Source organism: Apteryx mantelli, chromosome 21 (genome assembly GCF_036417845.1).
Source record: "Apteryx mantelli isolate bAptMan1 chromosome 21, bAptMan1.hap1, whole genome shotgun sequence".
NCBI lineage: Eukaryota > Metazoa > Chordata > Aves > Apterygiformes > Apterygidae > Apteryx > Apteryx mantelli.
Window position 1 is genome coordinate 4340119 of NC_089998.1, and position 20399 is coordinate 4360517.

Here is a 20399-nt window from a genome sequence, read left to right on the forward strand (position 1 = left end):
ACTAGCGCATTTCACTATCAAAACCTGGACACTGCAAAGTATAAGTAAACAGCAACTTTGATAAATATGGTGGGCTAAAGCAATGAGAGAAAATCACAAATCAACCCCTTTTTCTCAACCTAACAGCATCCTTAAAAAAATCATTTAACCAGCTGGTTTAAAGAGCAGCTCTTTAAAAGGATGTAAGAAATAAGCTCATTAAGCTGAAAAGCATTTTCCATTCCAAAATTACTACTAAAAATAACTGTACTCTTGAACTCTGCCCCTTCACTAGGGTACGGCCATTTGCCTGCATTTACATTCACTTGGAACAGCGCATTGGAAACCTGAATTCCTGCTCTTTCTCCCCAGATTCCTCTTGCTCCTCTTCCCCAAGCTCCATGAGATGGGGATGGTGCGGCTGCTGGGGAGCTCCCTGGATTTGGGCATTGAAAGGGGGGATACACAGGCATAGCAGAAGGATTCGTCACAAGTCAATGACGGCTGTATAAGTGCAGGAGTTAAGCGCCAACTAAGTCACTTCAGGATAAAACATGGGGAAAGTTTGGTCCCTCTGGACTAAGTGATTTATCTGAGTAGTTCCCAGGAGACAAAGACAGAAGCCGAGGTCTCAAAGCTGCAGGCAAAAGTAACTTCCTGCAGTGCTGCAAGCTAAACTCATCCCAGGCTTAACTCCCTCAGCCCTGCTGGAGCTTAACTTGACGGCAGTGCAAACAAGAGAAAAAACAATCCACAAATACAGGGGAAGAGGAAGCATTATTTTAGACGGTGAAGTTTAATAAGTCTTGGAGTAAGAGATCAGACATACAACAGGACGGAGAATGTCCCAGATCCTCAAAGCACTCCTCTGGATCACATCATGGCAGCAGACAAAGGCAAGCTTCAGCCAGACCATACTGTGGCCACTGCAGTTATGATATCTGTGCCTGGATTTGGGGAACGATCTTGGGGGTCAGTCACGCAGCGCGAGCTGCAGTCACTGGGGGAGGTCAGACGTCTGGCCTCCAGATGGGCTAAGATCTTCCTGGTGGAGTGGGAAGAGCAGGATGCTCCCAGGTGCTGAGCTGCAGCTACATCCATCTCGCCCAGTCGGCATCAAATGCCGCACAGTTACAACACTGGGCAGAAAGCTTGGATTGCAGTATTAGGATCTGCTAGTTGTAGCCCTCTGTTTACAAACTGGTGATCTCAGCATGTCAAATGGAGATAGTTTGGCACAATCAAGAAGCTGCTAATGTCAGGACACCGGGCTCCACCACTCGCCTCTCCTTCCTGAAGCAGAGCTTTGCTGCACAGTTTCCCAACGTCTGCACTGTGTGAGCTGTCCAAGGCTGCCGGAGGGAGCATGAGAAAGGGCTCCTCACTGGTATTTCCTGCTTGTGTGCAATCGCAGTGGACTCTCCAGCGTTGGATGGGCTGGGACAACATCGCACAAGATAGCAACGCACAGCAACACAAGGGAGTGGAGTCTGTAAGTCTCTGATGCTGATCTTACCAACATCTGTGATGAAGCTGGATTTTCTGGCTGGCAGAAGTTCTAATCTCCAGGGATCAACCTCATTACATCCCCTCAGCTCAAGGAAAGATCCCTCCTGTTAAATTGCTGCACAGATCCTAGCCACTGCTAACAGGAGAGCCTTGCAAGGGACCCTGCTCTTCCCTGAAGTTAACCCCAGCTAAAGGCATTCACGCAAAATGCCTTTATCTCAAGACCTTCAGCGTTTGTTCCCACTTCTTCCTAAGATGTCTTCCTCCCTGGAGCCAACTCAAAGGCAGTTTCTACTTTTTCCATTAAAATATAAGGCTGCTGATACATGGAGGCTCTAAAGCTGTTCAAGGAATCAAGACCCACCATAGACCCTAATGAATAACAGATCAAGCAGAGAGACTTATACTGGATACAAACAGCCACCCCCACAATAATAATCCCTATATTAGTCAAGTTCCCTGATGGCAATCTTAATTTTGTTGACTATCTGGTATTTAGTGGGAGACAGAGCACAAAAAACAAAGCCTCACACAGCTGGCAATAACTTATAGGGGGAAAAAATGTTCTCTGTTGCTGATTTATTACAGCTTCAGTATCTCAGATTCCATAAGGCCCACTCACCGTGAATATGGTGTCAGTATCTAAAATTTTTTAACAGGGAGCGGCAAAAAAAACTAGAAGAAATCTTCCACTTCTGTAGCCTTTCACCCCTTTCAGCCAATAACCCCTAGATCTCATCTCTAAGGCAAAGCCTCATGCTACAGAAGCAACCCACCTTCCTCCTAAAAGTACCTCGCAGCCACCCTGCATCTCTCACCCCTATGGATACGCTGCCACATCAGCACAGGCCAGACATTGGAAGGTGACTCCTTCCCGGAGCATGCAGGCAAGGTCTGTCCCTCCAGGTCTGACCAAGCCTGCTCTTGGCACATTTGTCTGGAGACCTGCCAGGGAGTTGGGATCAACCCCTTACTTCAAACATCTACTGATTGCTAATGCATTGGATTTCTCCTCTTCTTTGAAGCTCTCCCTTACCCAACCCCTGCAACAGAAGATCAGCCAGCACTGCCTGAGTGCACTTGTAGAGTTATGAAGATCCCATCTGTCACACTTTTAAATAATTGGCTGATCATTATGAATTCATTTGGTATTCATTGTGATAATGTTAATCAAGATGAATTAATAGAGTCCTCATACTGTATGCACTCCCTGGGGAATTCCACCACCATTTAGAAACTAATTAATGGACCTATAATTTTAGTGGTGCTGCCCATGCAATCACTGTTAACAGTAGGCATGAAGCAGTTACCTGATTCACAGGATGTCAGTGTAGTCAGGCCAATAGGAAGGAGATGAGAAGACTCCCAAATCATCATAAGCGATGGCTGAGTGAATCCTAACTCCAGCCAGTTTGCTTTTTCTTCAAGCTGATTTTACTGTGCACTGGGATCTGTCTGGAGTCCTAACTCAGGGCTGAAACATTGCTGCCCCTGATTCTGTGCACAAATGCTGAGCTGTGCTAACCTCCTCAGGGCTCGGTTTATTGAGACACAAGACTTGGTTCCTTGTGCCCTTCTAGGTGCAAGCAAGCCCTTTGCTCCTCCTGGCTGGGCTGTCATTTTTCTCCATGTAACTGTCCCGGATGCACTCAGTTCCCAAATAGGCCTTAGCCTGCTCAGCCCCTTGCGTGCATCAGTTTGCTCATTCCCTAGAGTTTGCCCATGGACCTATCCTCCAGACAAGTCTCTTCCTGATGGTGTTTGGGATGAGGGTCACCACATTAGGATTTCTGCTCTCCTTTCATCTAGGAGAATGGCACCATGCATAACTGGGTGCCCTTTCCACATGTTTCTCCCATCCTCAGTGAGCTAAGGCTGCGTGTCCTCAGCCCTCATCATCATCATACCGTCCTAGAGAGAGAACAAACCAGACGCAATTCTTCTGATGTTACAATTGTCAGGTCTCTTCACAAGTATCTTTCCCCCACTTTGGCCCAGGGAGTTCTGTCTCCATCACTGGTAATTCCCGTGAAGTCCTAAAGTCTTGCTCAGTTCAGTTCTTCCACCTCCTCCTTGGCCAGGCACAGCTGGGGAGACATTTCCAAAGGATCACCTCGGAGGTCGTGTGCCCTGCCCCTGGGATGTCACCACACTTGACCTTTCCTAGAGCAGTTTATCAGACTTTCTCTGCTCTCTATTTTCCCTGCTGCCTACAGATTTAACGCATTATTGCTGATGTTACTTTCCTTACAAATGCCAGCTAAAATTTCAAGGGCCTGAAAGAAAAGGAGGTCTCCAGCTCCTGATGAAAGGCTCTGAATGCAATGCCAGCCTTGTGCAGGAAGCTAGAGGAAATGAATACTCTACATCAATATAGACCTGCATTTCTCCTCTGAAACACGCTGCTGCTGAACACACAGGAGATTTCTTGGCTTCTTATTAGTCACTTGAGTCTCTCGATAAAACAATTCAGTGAGTACAAGCTGAAGAGCTGTGACCTCTCTCCAACTAGCAACTTTTTATCCAGCGCAAAATCCCGTATCTCTCAGTCGTCCCTAATGCTATGTGACAGCGCTCTGTCGGCAGCAACGCTGCAGCCGGGCCTCTCCCCAGACTGCCTCCTTCACAGCTTTCCAGGGCATGGCAGCTCTGCGACACAGCTTGCGACTGTGACTCCACAGGGTTCTTGAGAGGGGAGACACGGCTTGGGAGAGCGCAGCGAGCGGGTTCGGGAGGGAGGACGGGATGCTGGCGCAACGGGGCGCCTTGCAGACAGCTGCCTCCCAGGGGTACTCAATGCCCACAGAGAGCGACTGTGCCGGCAGACAAAGCAGCTTGCACAGTCTAGCCTGCTCCCAAAACACAGTCTGGCGCAGAGTCTAAACCACCAAATGCTTTTGCTGAATCACTTTCTCTTGCCTCCGCTAAGATGGAGTCGAGCAGAAGCCACTGTGTTTTAGACCCAATCCTGGCAGCACGCCATGACCCGGGATGGCTCCCGCACAGCACTGCTCTTTGCTGGAGATTAGACTTTCCTCCCTCCGTTTCCTCCTTCCCTTGCATGTTCTCTGCTGGCATCCGAACGGATCGCAGCTCTGCCCATCGCCATCCCAGCAGAACGTCCTCCCAGCTGGGAGCCAGGGTTATGCCAGGATGTGGTACGGGAGAGGGTCATTAGCACCCCAAGCTCTACCCGGTGGTGTGTCTCAGATATACCAGCTGTACATTTCTGTTTCTGATGAAGGCAATGCATTTTCATCTCTTCCACTCCCTTGAACCACATGCTCCCTCAAACAAGGTTTCTGCTACAGCCCCACCTGGCAGAGCCACTTCTTCATGTGTGGCCCATCATTGCCTGTGTCAGAGAGCTTCGTTTCCGAGCGCCAAAGGGTTAAGCTTTGCAAGGCCAGGGAGATCCCTCTGGAAGCTCAGCGCTGTGCAGCCTGCCCTCCGCGCTCGGCCACGCCAGCTGCCCTTTCGGCCGCTCACTGCTGGAATCTCCCAGCATCGCGAGCAGAGATGGCTTTGACATCTGAAGAATCTGCATGTTGTGGGTCCTTAGGTAACCCTGTAAATTGAGCGTGTCAGGGTTTGTTAAACACTAGACGCAGCTCCAGCACTGCCCTATTTAATCAGTGCTCCAGACAAGACTAACTGCTCTCCAAAGAGACACATTCTGGAGCTCTGCTCTCTGCAACCAGAGTGACTCCACAGCACTGAAGGAAGGGGTTTATGCCAGCCAGAGAAGCAAACATGGCTTTGAAGATGTAAGGCGAGAAGGTATCAGAGAACTGAGTAGGACCAAGGGATCATTTTCACATCGTGTCTGTTAAAAACCTATTCTGCCAGCAGTTTAAAAGAGACACAGTCAGCATTTAAAAAGAGCATTTAAAAGAGGCACTGCCAGGGAGTTTAAATCCTAAACTTAAATTCCAGTAAGGATAGGGATATCTTTTTATGAGACTAAACTTCTGGTTTTCTCCCAATAAGAAAAAAATCCAGTATTGCTACTGCTAGGGAACACCACTGAGTTAGAGCCACATGATGCTCTGAGCCGATGCCTGAGGAACAGATTCTGCCGAGAAGGAAGGTAACTCTCTCTGTTTCCTTGCCCGTGCTGAGTGAGGTGTAAAATATAAATGGGAGTGCAACTGGGAAACACACACATACCTCACCTTCTCCCTCGCAGCACTTGGATTAGTACCTAGCATATTAAACACAGGATCTTTATCTTGACAATGTCCCCTTATCAACTCTGGTTTTTCAAGATTCAACATCCTGTGTTGCATGGAAAAAGAAAGGCCAAGCCAGGTGGCAGCATTTGTCACCTGAAATACATTTAACCCCGAAAGCCTTATACTGTAACTGTTATACCCAGGCTCACCTCTTTCTGAAGGGGCTCTACAGGGAAAGGAAAAAACCTTATCTCCCATTACTGCTCCTTATCTTATTTAACTCCTTCTGAATATGACTCTGGACTTTGAGGCTTTCCTGTCCCAGAAACACAGACAGACTGATCCTGTGCCTCGTGGTAACACCGCTCCCGCCGGTGCAAAGTGACCGGGCTAGACCACTGCCATCCTGCTGTGCCAGCACATTACACCCCTCTGCATGGGGGTGTGAGGCAGAGGATCAGGACACACTGGGGAAAGCTTTGGCCCTGCCAAACCAGCAACTACATTCCCATCAACTCCAGTGAGGTCAGGAACCCAGTATTTGTCATCGCCGTTCTAAACATGTGGCAGCCAAATTAAAAAGGGTGTGAAATGGAGAAGGCAAGCTCCAGGTCAGCAAATGATCTACAGAGCACTACCCGGTTTCAATGCACCCCTGTGGCTCCCATGAGCTGTGCCTGGCAGCTGCTCAGCATCTCTGTGCACCAGTAAAGACGGACACTTGCTTACTAGCATGTAACCATCCACCATCCCGGTACTGCTTTGGGACTTGCTGCTATTTGGAGCTACGAGGTCATGGCTGCGGCGCAAAGGCAAAGTATGAGAAAACCGCGCAATGGAGGAATGGCACAATTTGGTGCCCCGGAGCAGGTGGTCCTTGAGGATGTTCATGTTAGCTTTGGTGCACATGGTGCTGCCATGTTACCAACAGAAAGGAGCCTACTGGAGCCTCCTCATGAAGGAAATGTACCTGCAGGGCCTACAGCACCCATGGGTGCTCAGGTCAGTCCACTGCTCTCTTTGTCTTACCTTCTCGCTTCATCCCCATTGCAAGACACTTCTGATACCGGCAGTACTGGCACCGGTTCCGCTGGCGCTTGTCAATCAAGCAGTCCTTGTTGTCACGGCACGTGTAGGTCAGGTCTTTCCGCACCGTGCGCTTGAAGAAGCCTTTGCAGCCCTCGCAGCTGTAAACCCCGTAATGTTTACCTGTAGGGGGGTGCAATGGGTTATAAGGACTCACCAAGTGTCCAGGGTGCCCCCAGCTCTCCCTCCCCATCAAGACCTTTCAGTCTTCCCAAGGCCTTTTATAGCAGGGCTTGGGAGAAGCAGCAGTTTCTTGGACCAGTGAGCACGAGCTAAAAAGCAGTGGCTTTGTCTTGACATTCATAAAATTAGGAGGCCCTATCTGGACTATTTGCACCTTGATCTACAAAAAGCCCTCACCGTTCCTTAGCCATAGGTAAAAGGATACGCAACACAGCAGTGAAACACGGGGCATCACGGAGCGTCTCCCTGTACTCCCCATGACCTACCTGAACTCACCTTGTCATAAGTCAAGAGTCAGCTTGCTTTCCATTATGCACCTACCCCCGCTCCTCCTTTTCCAGTCATGTGAGTCTGACGGGAGGCAGGAGGTGTCCTTAAGGACCTTAAAAACTAGATGACCAGAGCACTTATGGAGTGGAAAGCTTTTAAAATAGCATGAGAATAAAGGGAGATAGCACATCTTTATCTCCCAAGAGTGGAATGACTCTATGTGAAGCACATCTTTTTATCTGGTGCTATGTGACGAGACCAGCTACAGATCAAAGGACAGGGTAGAGAGAGGGACACTGAACTAGCTACACTACTTAGGGCTAAGGACACAACCCTGCCACTAGGCAGAGATCTTGGGTATTTGCTATACTGAGGACCAGGGCAAATTGGTTACTTCTCTTGTTAAATTCAGGATGTGATGAAGAACCGAGACCTGAGTCAGACACATTTCACCTGGCTCTTGTCAGAATCTGCCTCCAAGATCAGACAAGCTGGGGGATGCTTTTCTTTAAAGGGTCTTTTCTTCTCCCTCTCTATGCTCATCTAGGGAGTTTGCACACAAATACAGTCCAAGAAAAACAGGCCACCAGCCCTGCCATTGCAAGCCATTTTTCGGGCTAGGAAGTGAGTCTTACCTGAAGATCTGTCCCCGCAGATGGCACATATGTGCTTAGTGAAGGAGGCCATAGTTCCTGAGGGATGTGCTGGCACTTTGAGGACCCCATTGAGCCCCAAGGGTGGTTTAATGTCTTCTGAGCTGCTGACAGGGTTCATGGGTGAATTGAGCTATTGAGAAAAGAGCACAGTGGACAGCGGTCACTGGGGAGCACGGAGTCACAACGCACCTGGGACATGCACCTGAGACGTGCACCCAACCTCCTCCCATTCACGCTCAGTCAAGCTCAGCCATCTTCACAAGACGCTGAGGCTGCTCCCAACAACCGCATGGACAAGAGGCCAATCCACCTCTACAGCAGGGCTTGCCTGTGTTCTCAGACATCGGGGGCCAAGAGAGATAGGGAGGGCTACGTTTCAAGTGCTACAGCTCCCAGGTCTGCCGCATTTGGCCCTTCCTATGTGAGCATCCTGCTAATGCTGACACCCCACTCCCCAGTCCAACTTCATCCTGGCTTGCAACCTCCTCTGCTACTCCTGGCCTTGGCTCTACGCCCTGATTGCATCCAAACCCATGGAAATGACTTGGGCTACATGGGGGCTAAGCACAGCTTAAAACTCATGATGTCCATAATACTGAATCAAGATGAGGATTTGGGCACATGACTCCAGAGATGAAAGGCCCGAGTGCTCATCTGCTGCCCTGGCGTAAAAGCAAGTATGATACTCTGAGATGCTGCCAGCGAGCAGAGCTGGGTGCTGTGCCTGGGCGCCAGGATGACACCAGACCTCTCTCCTATCCAGTCACAGCCCTGGGAGGAAGGAGTAGGGGTCAGCCCATCCCTCGTACACTGCCAAGAGAGCCACAAAGGGCTGACACCGCTGCCTAATCAACCAGCCCCACAAACGATGTTCCTGGATGATTTAATGGGAAGGCAAATTCCTCCTGCGCTGCCAGACTTCCGCCCACCTTCACAGGAGAGCCCTTATCTAAACGCACTCAGAAGACTTCCCTGTTTCACGCTGCCTGGGGATGAGGAGCAGAGAAGATGATTTGCAGTGACGATTCGTGGGAGAGCTGCTGGCTGGGAGCGAGAGCTTGCATGGATGATGAAGGCCAGGACACTAGCGCTTTAGCTCAACAATTTATATATATCCTTTTAGCATTATCTCTCCAAAGGAAAGCTTCACAGCAAATAAATAGATCCCAGATGCAACAGGGTCTGGCTTTCCAGAACTGACTTGTGTAGGACACTTCCCTGCAATTTATGGCCTTCCAGCAGCCTCTCTACACATCTCTCTTTCCTACCCTGTTGAGCACGTGGTCCCCAACAGAGTCAGTGAAGACAGCGGAGCAATTGCTATTAAAGAAGCACTTAGACCATGGGTTCTGGTGTGGCTGCACGGCTCTGGTATTTGAGTGAACAATTCCTGAGCCTGAGTTTACTTCCACATTGCCCCTACACAGCAGGGCAGGACTGTTTTATCCCCCAGTGTACAGAGAGAAACTGAGGCATGGAGAGATGTAAGACTGCTACACCTTGACAGCAGGAACAAGCTCACACCAGCCTGGGTTGCTGGGGCCAGACTGATCTAAGCTAGCTCTGCTGTCTCTGCCTCTACCCACCATCTACACAACCCTAAATAACCCCACTGAGGCATGGAGGAAAGGTGCAGGAGAGGACAGAAAATAGCTGCAGCCTCTAAGTTACAGGCTGGTGCCCTTATCTCTGTGGCCCTCCTTCTCCTCATGGTCTCAGTGGTTATTTGCAACAGTCATCCAGGAGTTATAAAACATTTTGTGCAAAGTATCATCTGACAGACCCAACTTCACATTGCTCCACATCGGTGTCACGACACCCTCACAAAACCAGCAGCCTCTGTGATGCACAAACATACCAGACCCGGTCCCAAACCCCCTCCATGCACACATTTGCCCAGCAGGTCACATCCATTTTCTGCATTGGTGCAAACAGTTCTGGCACCAGCCACGTCTGCAGGATCTGTGCAGCCAGCAACGGTGCGGGGGCATGAGTCGGAGCAGTCCCTGTTAGAGAGGCCAGGGAAACAGGAGGTTCCCCCATATCAGGCTGCCTGTCCCACACGGGGTGTGCTGCCTAGCTCCACAGCTCCGTCCCCACGCCAAGGCACAGATGGCCCTGCAGATTGTGTCCGCGCAATTAGGAGGCATATCCCAACGTTGCAGGACAGCGGTAAGAGGAACCAGGTCACTGGGGACTTAAAGCAATACTCCTTGCCTTGCCTGCAACACTTTACCTCTTCAAGGTTGTTTCAGGGCTGGCCACCCGGCAAACAAGCCTTTCAATCCAGCAACCAAAGGTTTAACCTGCTCTCAGGGCTGGATGGGGAAGCCTGGCTTGTTCAGCTCAGTGCCAGTGATGAACGGTGAGGCTTCTCGTCCAGGGGAACAACCTGCCAAGGACTGCAGTAGCTTCTCCCTCCCTGCCAATTTCCGAATCCAGGTTGGATATGCAGAATTCGTGCTTTGGTTTGTTGTGCTTCTCTTCCCTGATAGAGACGCTCAGCAATTGGACTTGTCACAAATTAATTCAGGGAAGTCCCAGAGCTTGTGGTATGTCAATTAGAGGAGCGCAGCAGTTCCTCTGATTGTGAAGTCTCCAAGCTGGTGGGGAATATTTGGCAGGCAGATGACTAATAACTGCAGAACAGAGCGAGGTAAACCCACCCTGGAGAAATATGATGGATCTACCTCCCTCTCCTACCCTGCCTGTGACAGCTAATGAAATCAAAAGTAGCTGGGACCTGGAGCCTGCTGAGGAATACGCTCCTGGGTTTTAGCCGGTGAGTGGCATCCAGTTACCCTGTGCTAACGAGGCAGGCAAGGAGTGATGAATGGATACGCAGCTGGGAGCCTCTCTCTTTGGGATCTGTCACAACACGAGTGAGAAAGCCATGAGTTTCTCCTTGCTCTGTCAGGACCAAGACAAAACTCATGTCCTGCTGGTGGGGCCATGGCTCTGTGCAACCCTGAGAGCAGCAGCCGGGGCTGTGGGCTCTGCAAAGGCAGCGATCCTTCCCGGGGGCCATGCAGCGGCACTGGGCTCTCCCCCAGGAGACGGCAGCGCTGCTTGTACGCACTGTCCCATCCGTTGGACTTTTGGCCCTTTTCCCCTGTAAGGATCAGACCCTTCTGGCTGCCCAGATGCCATCTCCAATCTCCTCCTGAAATAGCAGCTGGACTGTTGTCTCACCCCACTGCAGCCCTCCAGTGTTTCCCTCCTTCATCCTTTCTCTGTGAAGACTTCTGCTGAGCAGCCCCTTTCCTATGCAGCTCTGGGAACATGGGCATGTTTGAGGATCTCTTCTCTGCCCTTTCCTGGCTCCCCTGCTGTCAGCTACCCCGGAGAGATGGGGAGGGCAGCGAAACACAAAAGCGCTGCTGAGCACAAGCCCCTGCCCAAGAGTGGCAGGGCTCCGAGAGGACTGTTGCCCTTCTCTGAGCATCCCCAGTATCTCAGGCCAAATCTTCCTCCCTCTAATTCAGGGAGAGAGGGAAAAAAAAAAGAAGAAGTGGTTTGGACCTCAGGATTGAGCTGAACCTTAGACCTTGCCAAGGTTTTTGAGGGAATCGCCCCTTTCACCTAAAGTCCTCGCAGCCAGTCTGCATGCCCTGCTAGAGCACCCAGGCCAGCTTCACGCAGGAAGTCTGGGCCTGGTGCTCCTACCTTGAAAATCTCCATGGACGGCATCAGGCACTCAGACCCCTCCAAGGGCTCAGCGTCACTGGATCTAGCAACTTGCTTTAGTGCATTTTGGGGGAAATGGAGCCATTGGCAAGTTGCAGCTGATGGCTATTGCTTCTATCTTGTTGTGTCACCTGTTGCATCTGAACACGCAGCTACGGGCAGAGGACATCATCTGCCTGCCGGAGATAAGCCCTTTCGCCACCACTTCCCCAGCACTAGCAGCCTAGGGCCGTTGCAAGCCCGTGGCGAGCAGCCCACAAACGCGGCGCAGTAAGGTGGGGCGAGCACCGCGCGTTCAAACCCTGCCCTTGCGCCAACCCCCGGGGAACGGGGGTCCTGATGCCGCCCCTCCGCAGCCCTGTGAATCAGCAGGACGCCCTGTTTGGAGCTGAGTCAGCTCCCACGACAGGGAGAACTCCTCGGTTCCTCTTCCAGTGCCGGCCCGAAACCTCAGCAAAGGCGCCACGTGCGCCCCGGGGTTCCCACACTCCCTCCTGGCGCCTGCCCTGCGCCTTCCTCTTGGGTCTGACGGCTGCAAAGCAAAACCCGCAGCGTGCGCGCCGGGGGAGGAGGCTGTGGGAAAGCCAGCCCGCCAGCCCGCTTGCGCCTCCGCGCCGCGCGCCGCTCAGCGCTTCTGCTTTTGCTGAGGACAACCCCCACCTCAGCAAGCAAGAAAACCGGGGGGAGGAAGGAGGAGGAACTGGGCGCTCCGCTTCACCGGCGATGCGCGGCGGCGCGTCCCAGCAGTTGGATCGCTGCCCGAGCGCCAGGACTCCGCGGCTCCTTTCCTCCTCCTTTCTAGTTCATTGCTCCGAGGACCAAATCACGTCCTTTCTAGCCTACTGGCAACTAGCGCTTTACTTCTCCTCCCACCCTAAGAAAAACAGCCTTCGCTGATCCCCTACATATCCTTAAAAAGAGCATTGTCTAGAGGCACAGAGCAGCTCTGGAAAAGCAGCTACAGCCTAATTCTGCATCTGATCTCTCCCCACTCGCCCCAGGCGCCTCCAGAGCTGCTGTCAGAGATGCCTGGGGGCGTCTGCCACAGGCGGCTGCTGCTGTAATTTTGCAGCTGGGTCCTGCGAATAGCACTGAAATGAGCAGAAGGGAGAAAGAAATATCCAGGATGGAAAGTCCCTCCCTCTCCCTCCCTTTCATCTCTTACTGAAAATCCATTTTTTCCCCCCAGAAACTTTAGGTAAGAGGGTTTAAATAGGTTTAAATCCTTTAGGTAAGAGGGTTTAAATCGCAGGAAACATCAGAGCTCCTGGCTTCCACCTCCTGGCCAGGCCAAGACCTTGCTCACCCACTGGGCACTGAAATCCTGCTCTTGATCAAGGCAAACTCCCCGGCATGCCCCTGCTTTTAGCCAGCTCCTCTCCTGCGCACCTCGCCCTGCCTGCCCGGCTCAGCCCAGCATCATCAGCACATCCCCTGGCTCCCATGCTGGGGGCTGCTCACACCCTCAGAGGGAAACCGGAGAGGGAAAGAGCTGGAGCTGGGAGCCCACAGCATCATTAACCCTACCTGACAGCTCCCTCCCAGCCTGCTGCCGGCAGGAGCCGGGGCTGCGGGTGCTCCGGAGGGAGAGAAGGTGCTCACGGGGGAGAGGCGCCTGGGGGGACTCCCCCCACCCAGGGAGCGCGGCACTCACCGCCCCGCACACCTCTGGCTCCCCGTGTCCTTCTGCTCTGCTAGGTTTCCAGAGGTAACGAGGCATGGCCTGATGGCAAGTGGCATCTGCCATCTGATTCAAACCACCTTCCATCAGTGCTATCTCCACTCCGCGACTCGGGCCCCACGCTTCATTAAACCTGGCATGCTGTGGACTGGTACGATGACAAGGGGGTGCGTTCCTCCGCTCCTGCCCTCCCTGCTCCGAGCAGCCGCACTACTGCCTGCTGCACCCTCCTCCTCCTCCTCCTCCATCACTCTGCAAGCTCAGGTAGGCGCTTCCACCTGCCACTGGGATAGGGACTTAATGTACCCAGACAGAGGACAGATGGTAGAAGCCATTAGGCTGAAAATGTCCTGTCTCCTCTAGGAAAACCACTTAAGTCCATGAGCAAATGACAAGCACTTGCACTGTATCATGAGGGCTTGGAGATGCTGCAGTACTGGATCAGTCGCCAGCGCCATCTGACCATGCTCTCAGTTCCCCTTTTCACCCTGTGGCTGACTTTTATTTCAGTTCCTCTGGCTGGTTTGTCCCTAGAACAAACCGCGCCTTATAATTGAAACTCAGGCTGCATCTCCTCTTCCCCGTTTCTCCTCCTGCTTGTGGCTCACCCCCATGTTGCTTCACATCTCCCCTTTCCACCCTTCTCCCCCACTCCGCCTCCACCAAATTGGCGCTCTCACTGCTAATTTTGCTTTTGCTGCCAGTTCCCAGGCATCGTTTCAGTTCTCCCTTCCTCGCCCACGAGATAGGCGGCGTCCTGTCTACCCTAGTACGTCTTGTGTGCCGGCTCCGTCCTGGGGAGAGGGAACCAGCCGAACCCAGCCGTGCTGGGCTGGGCAAGGCGGGGGGAGGCAGGTTCCCAGCAGATCAACAGGGTCATAAACTGGGGGACTTGATTCAGCACAGGAGAAGCTTGGTGCAAGGCAAACCAAACTACCTTCACTCCACGGCTGGTTTGAGAATGAGCTGGGCTTTTGGGGAAGCCGCGTGGGAATCCCGAGGATGATTAATGATGGCGCTGTGCTTAACTCCAGCCCAAGCAGGCACAGCACGTCCCTCCCCAATCGCAGGACAGAAAGACCTGTTATCTCTGGAAATAAATCAGGCCAATATTTAAAAATAAAGGTGCCGGCAGGTGTTTGACTCCCAGCGAGGCCCTGGAATAAATAAACCAGCAGTGAGTGGCAGGTGGTAGCCAATTCCTTAATCTGCCCTTTTACTAAACATATAACGTGCAAGCAGCCAGCAACAGGTGGCAGGGGCTGGCCAGCTCTCCCAGATCTTGCTATTTTTAAAAAGAGCTTATCTCTTGATAGTTGGAGGGTTTTTTTACATAATCTTCAATCAACAGGCAGCAGTCCCTCCTTCTCCGATGAGCAGTAAGCCCTGCCTGAGAGAGGAGAGGGGCAGCGGCAGGGAACGGCTGTGTTCGCAGGGCAGGAGAGACCCTTGGCGCCTGTCTCGGCGGCTGTGCCGGCGGGAGCAGGCAGTGCCCTGGTCCGAGGAGGGGATGCACCCATCCTTCCCAGGAGGGCATGGGACTGCTTAGGCAAGCAGCACCGCTTCTAGATGGTCCTAAATTGGCTCCAACTTCTGCCAGAGCAAAATCAGTTCTCAGCTGACTCAGAGATAGTCACTGCTCCCCTTTCACCCTCAACCTGTGAGACTGGCAGGGCAGGACCGGAGGGGAAAAGCAACATGAGCTGTTAGATGGCTGTAATCCAGCTCTGCTCTGCTCCCCTGCAGGTCCTTGTTACCCCACCAAGGGCAGCCCCAAACCCGGCTGCAGCAGCTCTGGCAAGAGGAGCAGGATGCCTCTGGGTTTGTTTCCCGGTTGGGTTTCTGCTTCTGCCCCCCCTTCGGCGCCTGCGCGTGTCCCCAGGCTGCCCCGACGGGCTCCGACTCTCAGCGCGTGCTCCCACAGGAGCCGTCGCACTGCGACTCCTCCGGCCAAGGGCTGGACGCGAGGTCCTACAGCTCGAGCGCCTCTTGCTGCTGCTCTGGCTCGAAGCGCTGCCTCGGTCCCAGCAGAGCCGGGGCCGGGCCGGCAGGAAGGGAGCTTGGCCAGCGCTCAGCCATGAGCAAACCCGGGCTCTCCACGGCGAGAACAATGGCAGCGGCGCCGTCCAGAACCGGATCTGGGACAGGAACCAACAGATCTTGGCTTATGCCCCATTAAATGGGAAGCAATTCATTTCCCACGGCCGGGTGGCTTAAATCCCCTAAATCCCCTGCTGCTTTCGCCTTACCTGCGGGCTGCTGGTTCCGAATCCCAGGCTGGGGGTGGAGGGGACGGACATAGAGTGCGGTCCCATGGGGGAGCTGATGACGGAGAACGGGGGCCCCATGCCGTTGATGGGAGAGCTCAGGGTGCTGATGGGTGAGTGGAGCTGACCCGGGGAGCCCAGCGAGGAGCCGATGCCCGGCCCGATGGACGGATGGAGGGAAGGGGTAGCCATGGGTCCCCGGCTCGTTGGAGAGTTCAGGGACGTGGAATTGACTTGGTTTGAAAAATCTGTAAGAGAGAAAAGAAACACCACGGCTTGAAACTCCAGTCTAGGACAGGCTCTGACGTATCTCCATACCAAGTCCTGACCAGCCCACCTACCTCCGCCCTTCAACCTCTCCCAGAAAGTTGCTTTTCAGCCCCCACATCTTTGCTTTCTCCCACAAATTCCCAATATATCCTCCTATTTCAAGTCCATCTTTAGAAATCATCTGCTGAAGCACCTACAAAGTCTTTAACATAGGCTTAGAGGCCAAAAGCGTTTCTAACTTGAGACGCAGGTGTTGCTGCCTTCCCCTATCTGATTCACCTGCTACACTCTGGCTCTAAACTCTTTTGCCACGGACGCAACATCACTCCATAGGTTAATGTATGAGTAGCTCCCAGCAGGGTAAGAGCTCGTCCCCACCACTGGAGCCTATAGATGCCTTCCTTGCTACACAATAATTCGGATTTAATGCAGATGCTCAAGCTGGGTGTGAAGTGCTGGGCCAGGCCACACATGAGAAACGTGGGTGAGGGTTGTGTGCCCAGCTACACGGTCGGGTGGCGGTGAGAGGTGGTGTGTACACCTTGCGGCTTGCACTTGCAGCGGGGAGCAGAGACGGGCAGTGCTGAGGAGGAGGCGGAAGCGGGGCGAGCTGTTTGGGGGAGACAGAGCGAGCTTGTGCATCTGCACGTGTGGTTTGCATATCTGCGCAGGGCATGGGCGTGCGGTTTGACTCTGCAATGGGGAAGTGAGTGTGTGCGCGTACGTGTGGCTTGGGTCCGCAAAGAGGAAAACGCTTGCGAGCTGCATCGGTACGGCAGAAATCAGATCTTGGAGGGGAAGGCGGTGCGGCTCTTCTGCCCTCCTGCAGAGGCAGGGCTGCAGGGCGCTGAGCTGCAAACCCGCAGCAGGCCGCGCGGTCAGCAGCACGAAGCGGGGGCATTGGTGCGCCCGGCGTTTCTGGAGGGCGCGGGCGCCTCTGCAAGCTGACCCGGCCAAAGGATGCCCGGGTTTCCAGGCCAGTTCGGGACTTTGAACTGGAATTCAACTTTGGGAGCTTTCTGCAAGCAGCAGCTCGCAGGCTGTGTCCGTCCTGCTCCCGAACGGCTCTGCCGTCCCGGGGGAGTGGGAGGAGGGGGGGCGGGAAGGGGTGTTTTAAAAATAGACGCCAATTCTCTGGGGAGGAGACACGGAGCCATTCCTGGCACATTTCCTCCTCATCCTGTCACGCTGCTTGCAAAACAATCCTGCGCGAGGAAGAGGCCGGCTCGTGGGCCCTCCGGGCAGGCCGCGAGCAGGAGCCGCCCGGAAGGCGAGGGGGCGGCCGGCTGCCCCCGCCAGGGCAGCGCGGGCCGGGGGGGGCCCTACGCCCTCGGCCCGCTCGCCCCGACGCACACGAGGCGCCGGCACCCCCCGGGTTTTACCCCAGGGAACGCGGCACCGGGAGGGGGAGGCCCGGACACGGCCGCGGGCGCCTGGGGGCCGTTGGCGGGGGCCTCTGGGGGCCCTTGCGTTTGGCTGCAGGCCCCAAAGGTAACCAAATTCCTGGAAATATCGTCTTTAGTCACCTGTGCGGGGGCTCATGCCTCTCCCCAGGATCCGTCTACCAGCCCCACTATCCCATGCAGCATTTTGAGACGGGTCGATACGGTGTTAGAGGAGCAAAGCTGGGTTATCGGCATAATCCCACCGCTTTGGTGGGAGGGAGCGAAAGCAGAGGGCAATCCTGCCCCCCATGGATACATCGCATGCCACACGGACACGGGGCCGGGCGATTTTGAAGCCACAGACTATAGCTTTACACGCTGAGGAACGCGCTTCCTGCATGCGCAGCGAGCCTGCTCCTGGGAATCTCCCCCAGGGCAGGGAGACCCCATCATGAGGAGGCAAAGACCTGGGAAGGCAGCGCCGCTCCTCCCGTACGGCCCGGCCGCGCGCCCGGCATCCTGCATCCCGACCCCGTGCCGTCGCGCCTCCGCCTCCAGCACTTTCTTTCCGGCCGTGGAGGATCTGGCCCCGGCGCTGTGTTGCGAGGGTGCTTGCGGGGCCGGGTGAGCACCCCGAGGGAGCCTTCTCCCCCCCCCCATCCCCGTCCCCGCATGGAGGCATCACCGGGGAGCCGCGAGCCGGGCAGAGGGCAACCGCGGTGGCCTGGCGCTGGGAGCTCCCGCCGCGGCTCGTGATCCTCCCGCCACGGAGCTGAGCGGTTCCCATTGTGTCTGGCAGGCAGCAAGCCGCGGACGCGCTCTCCCAAACTTGTAGACATAACAGGATTACAAACGCGAAGAAAGAGGCTCGCTCCCTGCGGAGATAATGCCTTAAACCTCCCTGACAAGAGCCAGAAACGGGATCCGCGGGGCAGGGGGGGCACAGGAGCGAGCGGGCTCAGATGCAAAAACGGGGAAGGGATTACTAGGCTCCGAAGCTGGGGTCTTGCCAGCTCCCTGGGCCACCAGCGAGCCCACGGGGCAGCACCTCCGGGGAGGCTGGCACAGGCGCTCGGAAAATAAGGGCTGCTGGAGTACACCTCGGAGAGGCAGAGGAGAAGGACGAGCGCCCACCACCCACACCCGTGCCCTGACCCATGTGCCACCATCGGCACTCGGGAAGCACCAAAGGAGCCTCGGTGCCTGCGCTGCCAGGGACCCGGCATCTCATCCGGATGCGGCTCAAGGAGAGAGGGTCAGGTCCCTGGAGGGCTGGCCTCACGTTGGGTCTTGCAGGATGTTGATATAAAATAATCGCCGGCCGCCACGTCACCCGTAGATGAGTGACGTGCGTGCGGCATAACAGGAACCCTAGGAAATTCCTTGAGGCTGCGGGATTTGTTACTGGGGTTTAGCAGATTAGGACTGTGCTTCCTGGCTCTCCGCTTTTTGGTTTCTGGAACGGGTGAGAGGAAGAGTGGGGTCTGGTTGGAGGAAGAGTGGGGTCTGGTGTTACAACATGGTCCGGACAGTCCGGATACCCAGGTTGCTGGGGGGCAAGACCCCATGCTACACCCGTAGCCATGCGTACCTCGGTATTCCCATCCTGAGGGGTGACAGCACCCACAGGACAGCGCAGGCAGCCGAGGGCAGGTGGCCACCACCGGGTCCTACGGCGCTGAGCTGCCCTCCCCGCATGCGGGGCCTGCTTCTTCCCAACAGCACCGCTCCAGCAGTGCCTCTCCCACGCCGCTGCTCAGCAGCGAGGGGGAAATGTGCAGGGGAACCGGCCCGGCAAGAGGCACGACAGGTCTGCGTGGTCCGAGAGCGAGAAGGAGCAATCAAACAAAGCAAGGCAGAGCCTCCAGGAGCAGCATCCAAAGATGCGTCTCGGTCCTCTTCCCAGTAGGTGTGCGGGGGAAGTAGGCACTTGACCTGATAGCGACGGAAAGGAAGTGAAGGACAGTCTTTTCTTTTAAAACAAGATCCCGAATATTTAAGGCAACTAAGTAGGAAAGGTCATAGGCAGGTTACTGGCGACCAGCCCATGCCTACTCCAACGCGTCACCCAACTAAGCACGAGCAGGGCCCAGCCTGCTGTCCCGGCTCTTCTCCCAAAATAACCATCCCCCTGGGGTAAAACAAGTGCCCCAAAGAAAGCAGCTCCCCATTCCCAGGCGCCTGAGCTGGCTCCCTAACCCGTCCTGTTTACACGCTTGCTTTCCAAGCAGACGCATTCCCCGGCACCCACTGAGGAACTGGGTGTGTTTTGCAGGGCTGGTTTGGAGAAAATACTTCAGGCAAAAAAAAAAAAAAGGAAAAAAAAAAGTGAGAGGAGGGGAGGAGTAACCTTGTGTTGAACAGGCACGCCAGGGAGAAGCGCGTATAGGCGCAGACACTTGTTTGGGTGTGTTTTCACCACAGACAGTCCCAAACCCCTTAGCCAAATGCTCTGAAATCTGAACCAGACCTGAACTCTTTCAAGAGCATCATGACTCAAACCCCAGTTCAAAGCAACCCCTGAATACTGGGAAGTTTCCACTCTTTATCCAAGTGTTGCCTTGTCTGCAGTGATGCAAAAGCTATGAAGAGGGACAGCAGTGGGAAATATTTACAGCTGACAGATCCAGTAAGATTTCACCCAAAATGTCACTTAACGAAAAGAAAACAAACAAAGAAACTTAAAACGAAACATTCAGTTTCCAAGGAGCTCTTCAGAGCTTGACGTGTCTCTAGCTGCAGGTAGCAGCTGTATTTCTGCAGTTGCCGCAGGACACATTTCTATCACTGCAATTTTTTGCTCCCTCCATGTGACAAATATTACCCCAATCTCACATGGGCCTTTGGTAGCCTCCGCTGCAGGAGGGTGTTAAAATCCTAAAGCACTCCAGGTTGGGAATAAGCCTTCCTCCCCAGGTCAGCACCAGGGGACCAGCTCAAGGATGGGCATGGCTGCCCTTTGCTCAATGACCCACGTGCAAAGGGTTTGAAGGGATTTAAATCCATCCACATCAGTGTGTTGCCCAGGACACAGAACAAGTTTTGCCCCATGGGACAAAGAGAGCAAAGGACCTTGTCCCAAGAAGTGGTGCAAACTCCAATTAGGAAAGACTGGACTAAGTTTCTGTACAAACTCAGAAATAGCAATCTGCAAAGCTGCCCGGCCGGCACTGCCCATCGCTGCTGAATAACAGAATATACATAACGTGCAAGCAAGTGGGAAAAAGGAGTTGTGCTTTTCTTTTCCTTAA

At 54.0% G+C, this 20399-nt stretch overlaps 1 protein-coding gene across 2 annotated transcripts in view; it reads right to left on the reverse strand.

Moving 5' to 3' along the window:
• RXRA (retinoid X receptor alpha) overlaps positions 1–20399 on the reverse strand; it is a 127141-nt gene that overhangs the window by 30567 nt on the left and 76175 nt on the right. For both annotated transcript variants that reach the window (XM_067309306.1, XM_067309307.1), the window contains exons 2-4: positions 15476–15741; positions 7838–7988; positions 6693–6872 (exon numbers count right to left, since the gene is read on the reverse strand). In XM_067309306.1, coding sequence (XP_067165407.1) covers positions 6693–6872; positions 7838–7988; positions 15476–15741 — 597 coding nt within the window. The remainder of the gene's footprint in view (positions 1–6692; positions 6873–7837; positions 7989–15475; positions 15742–20399) is intronic.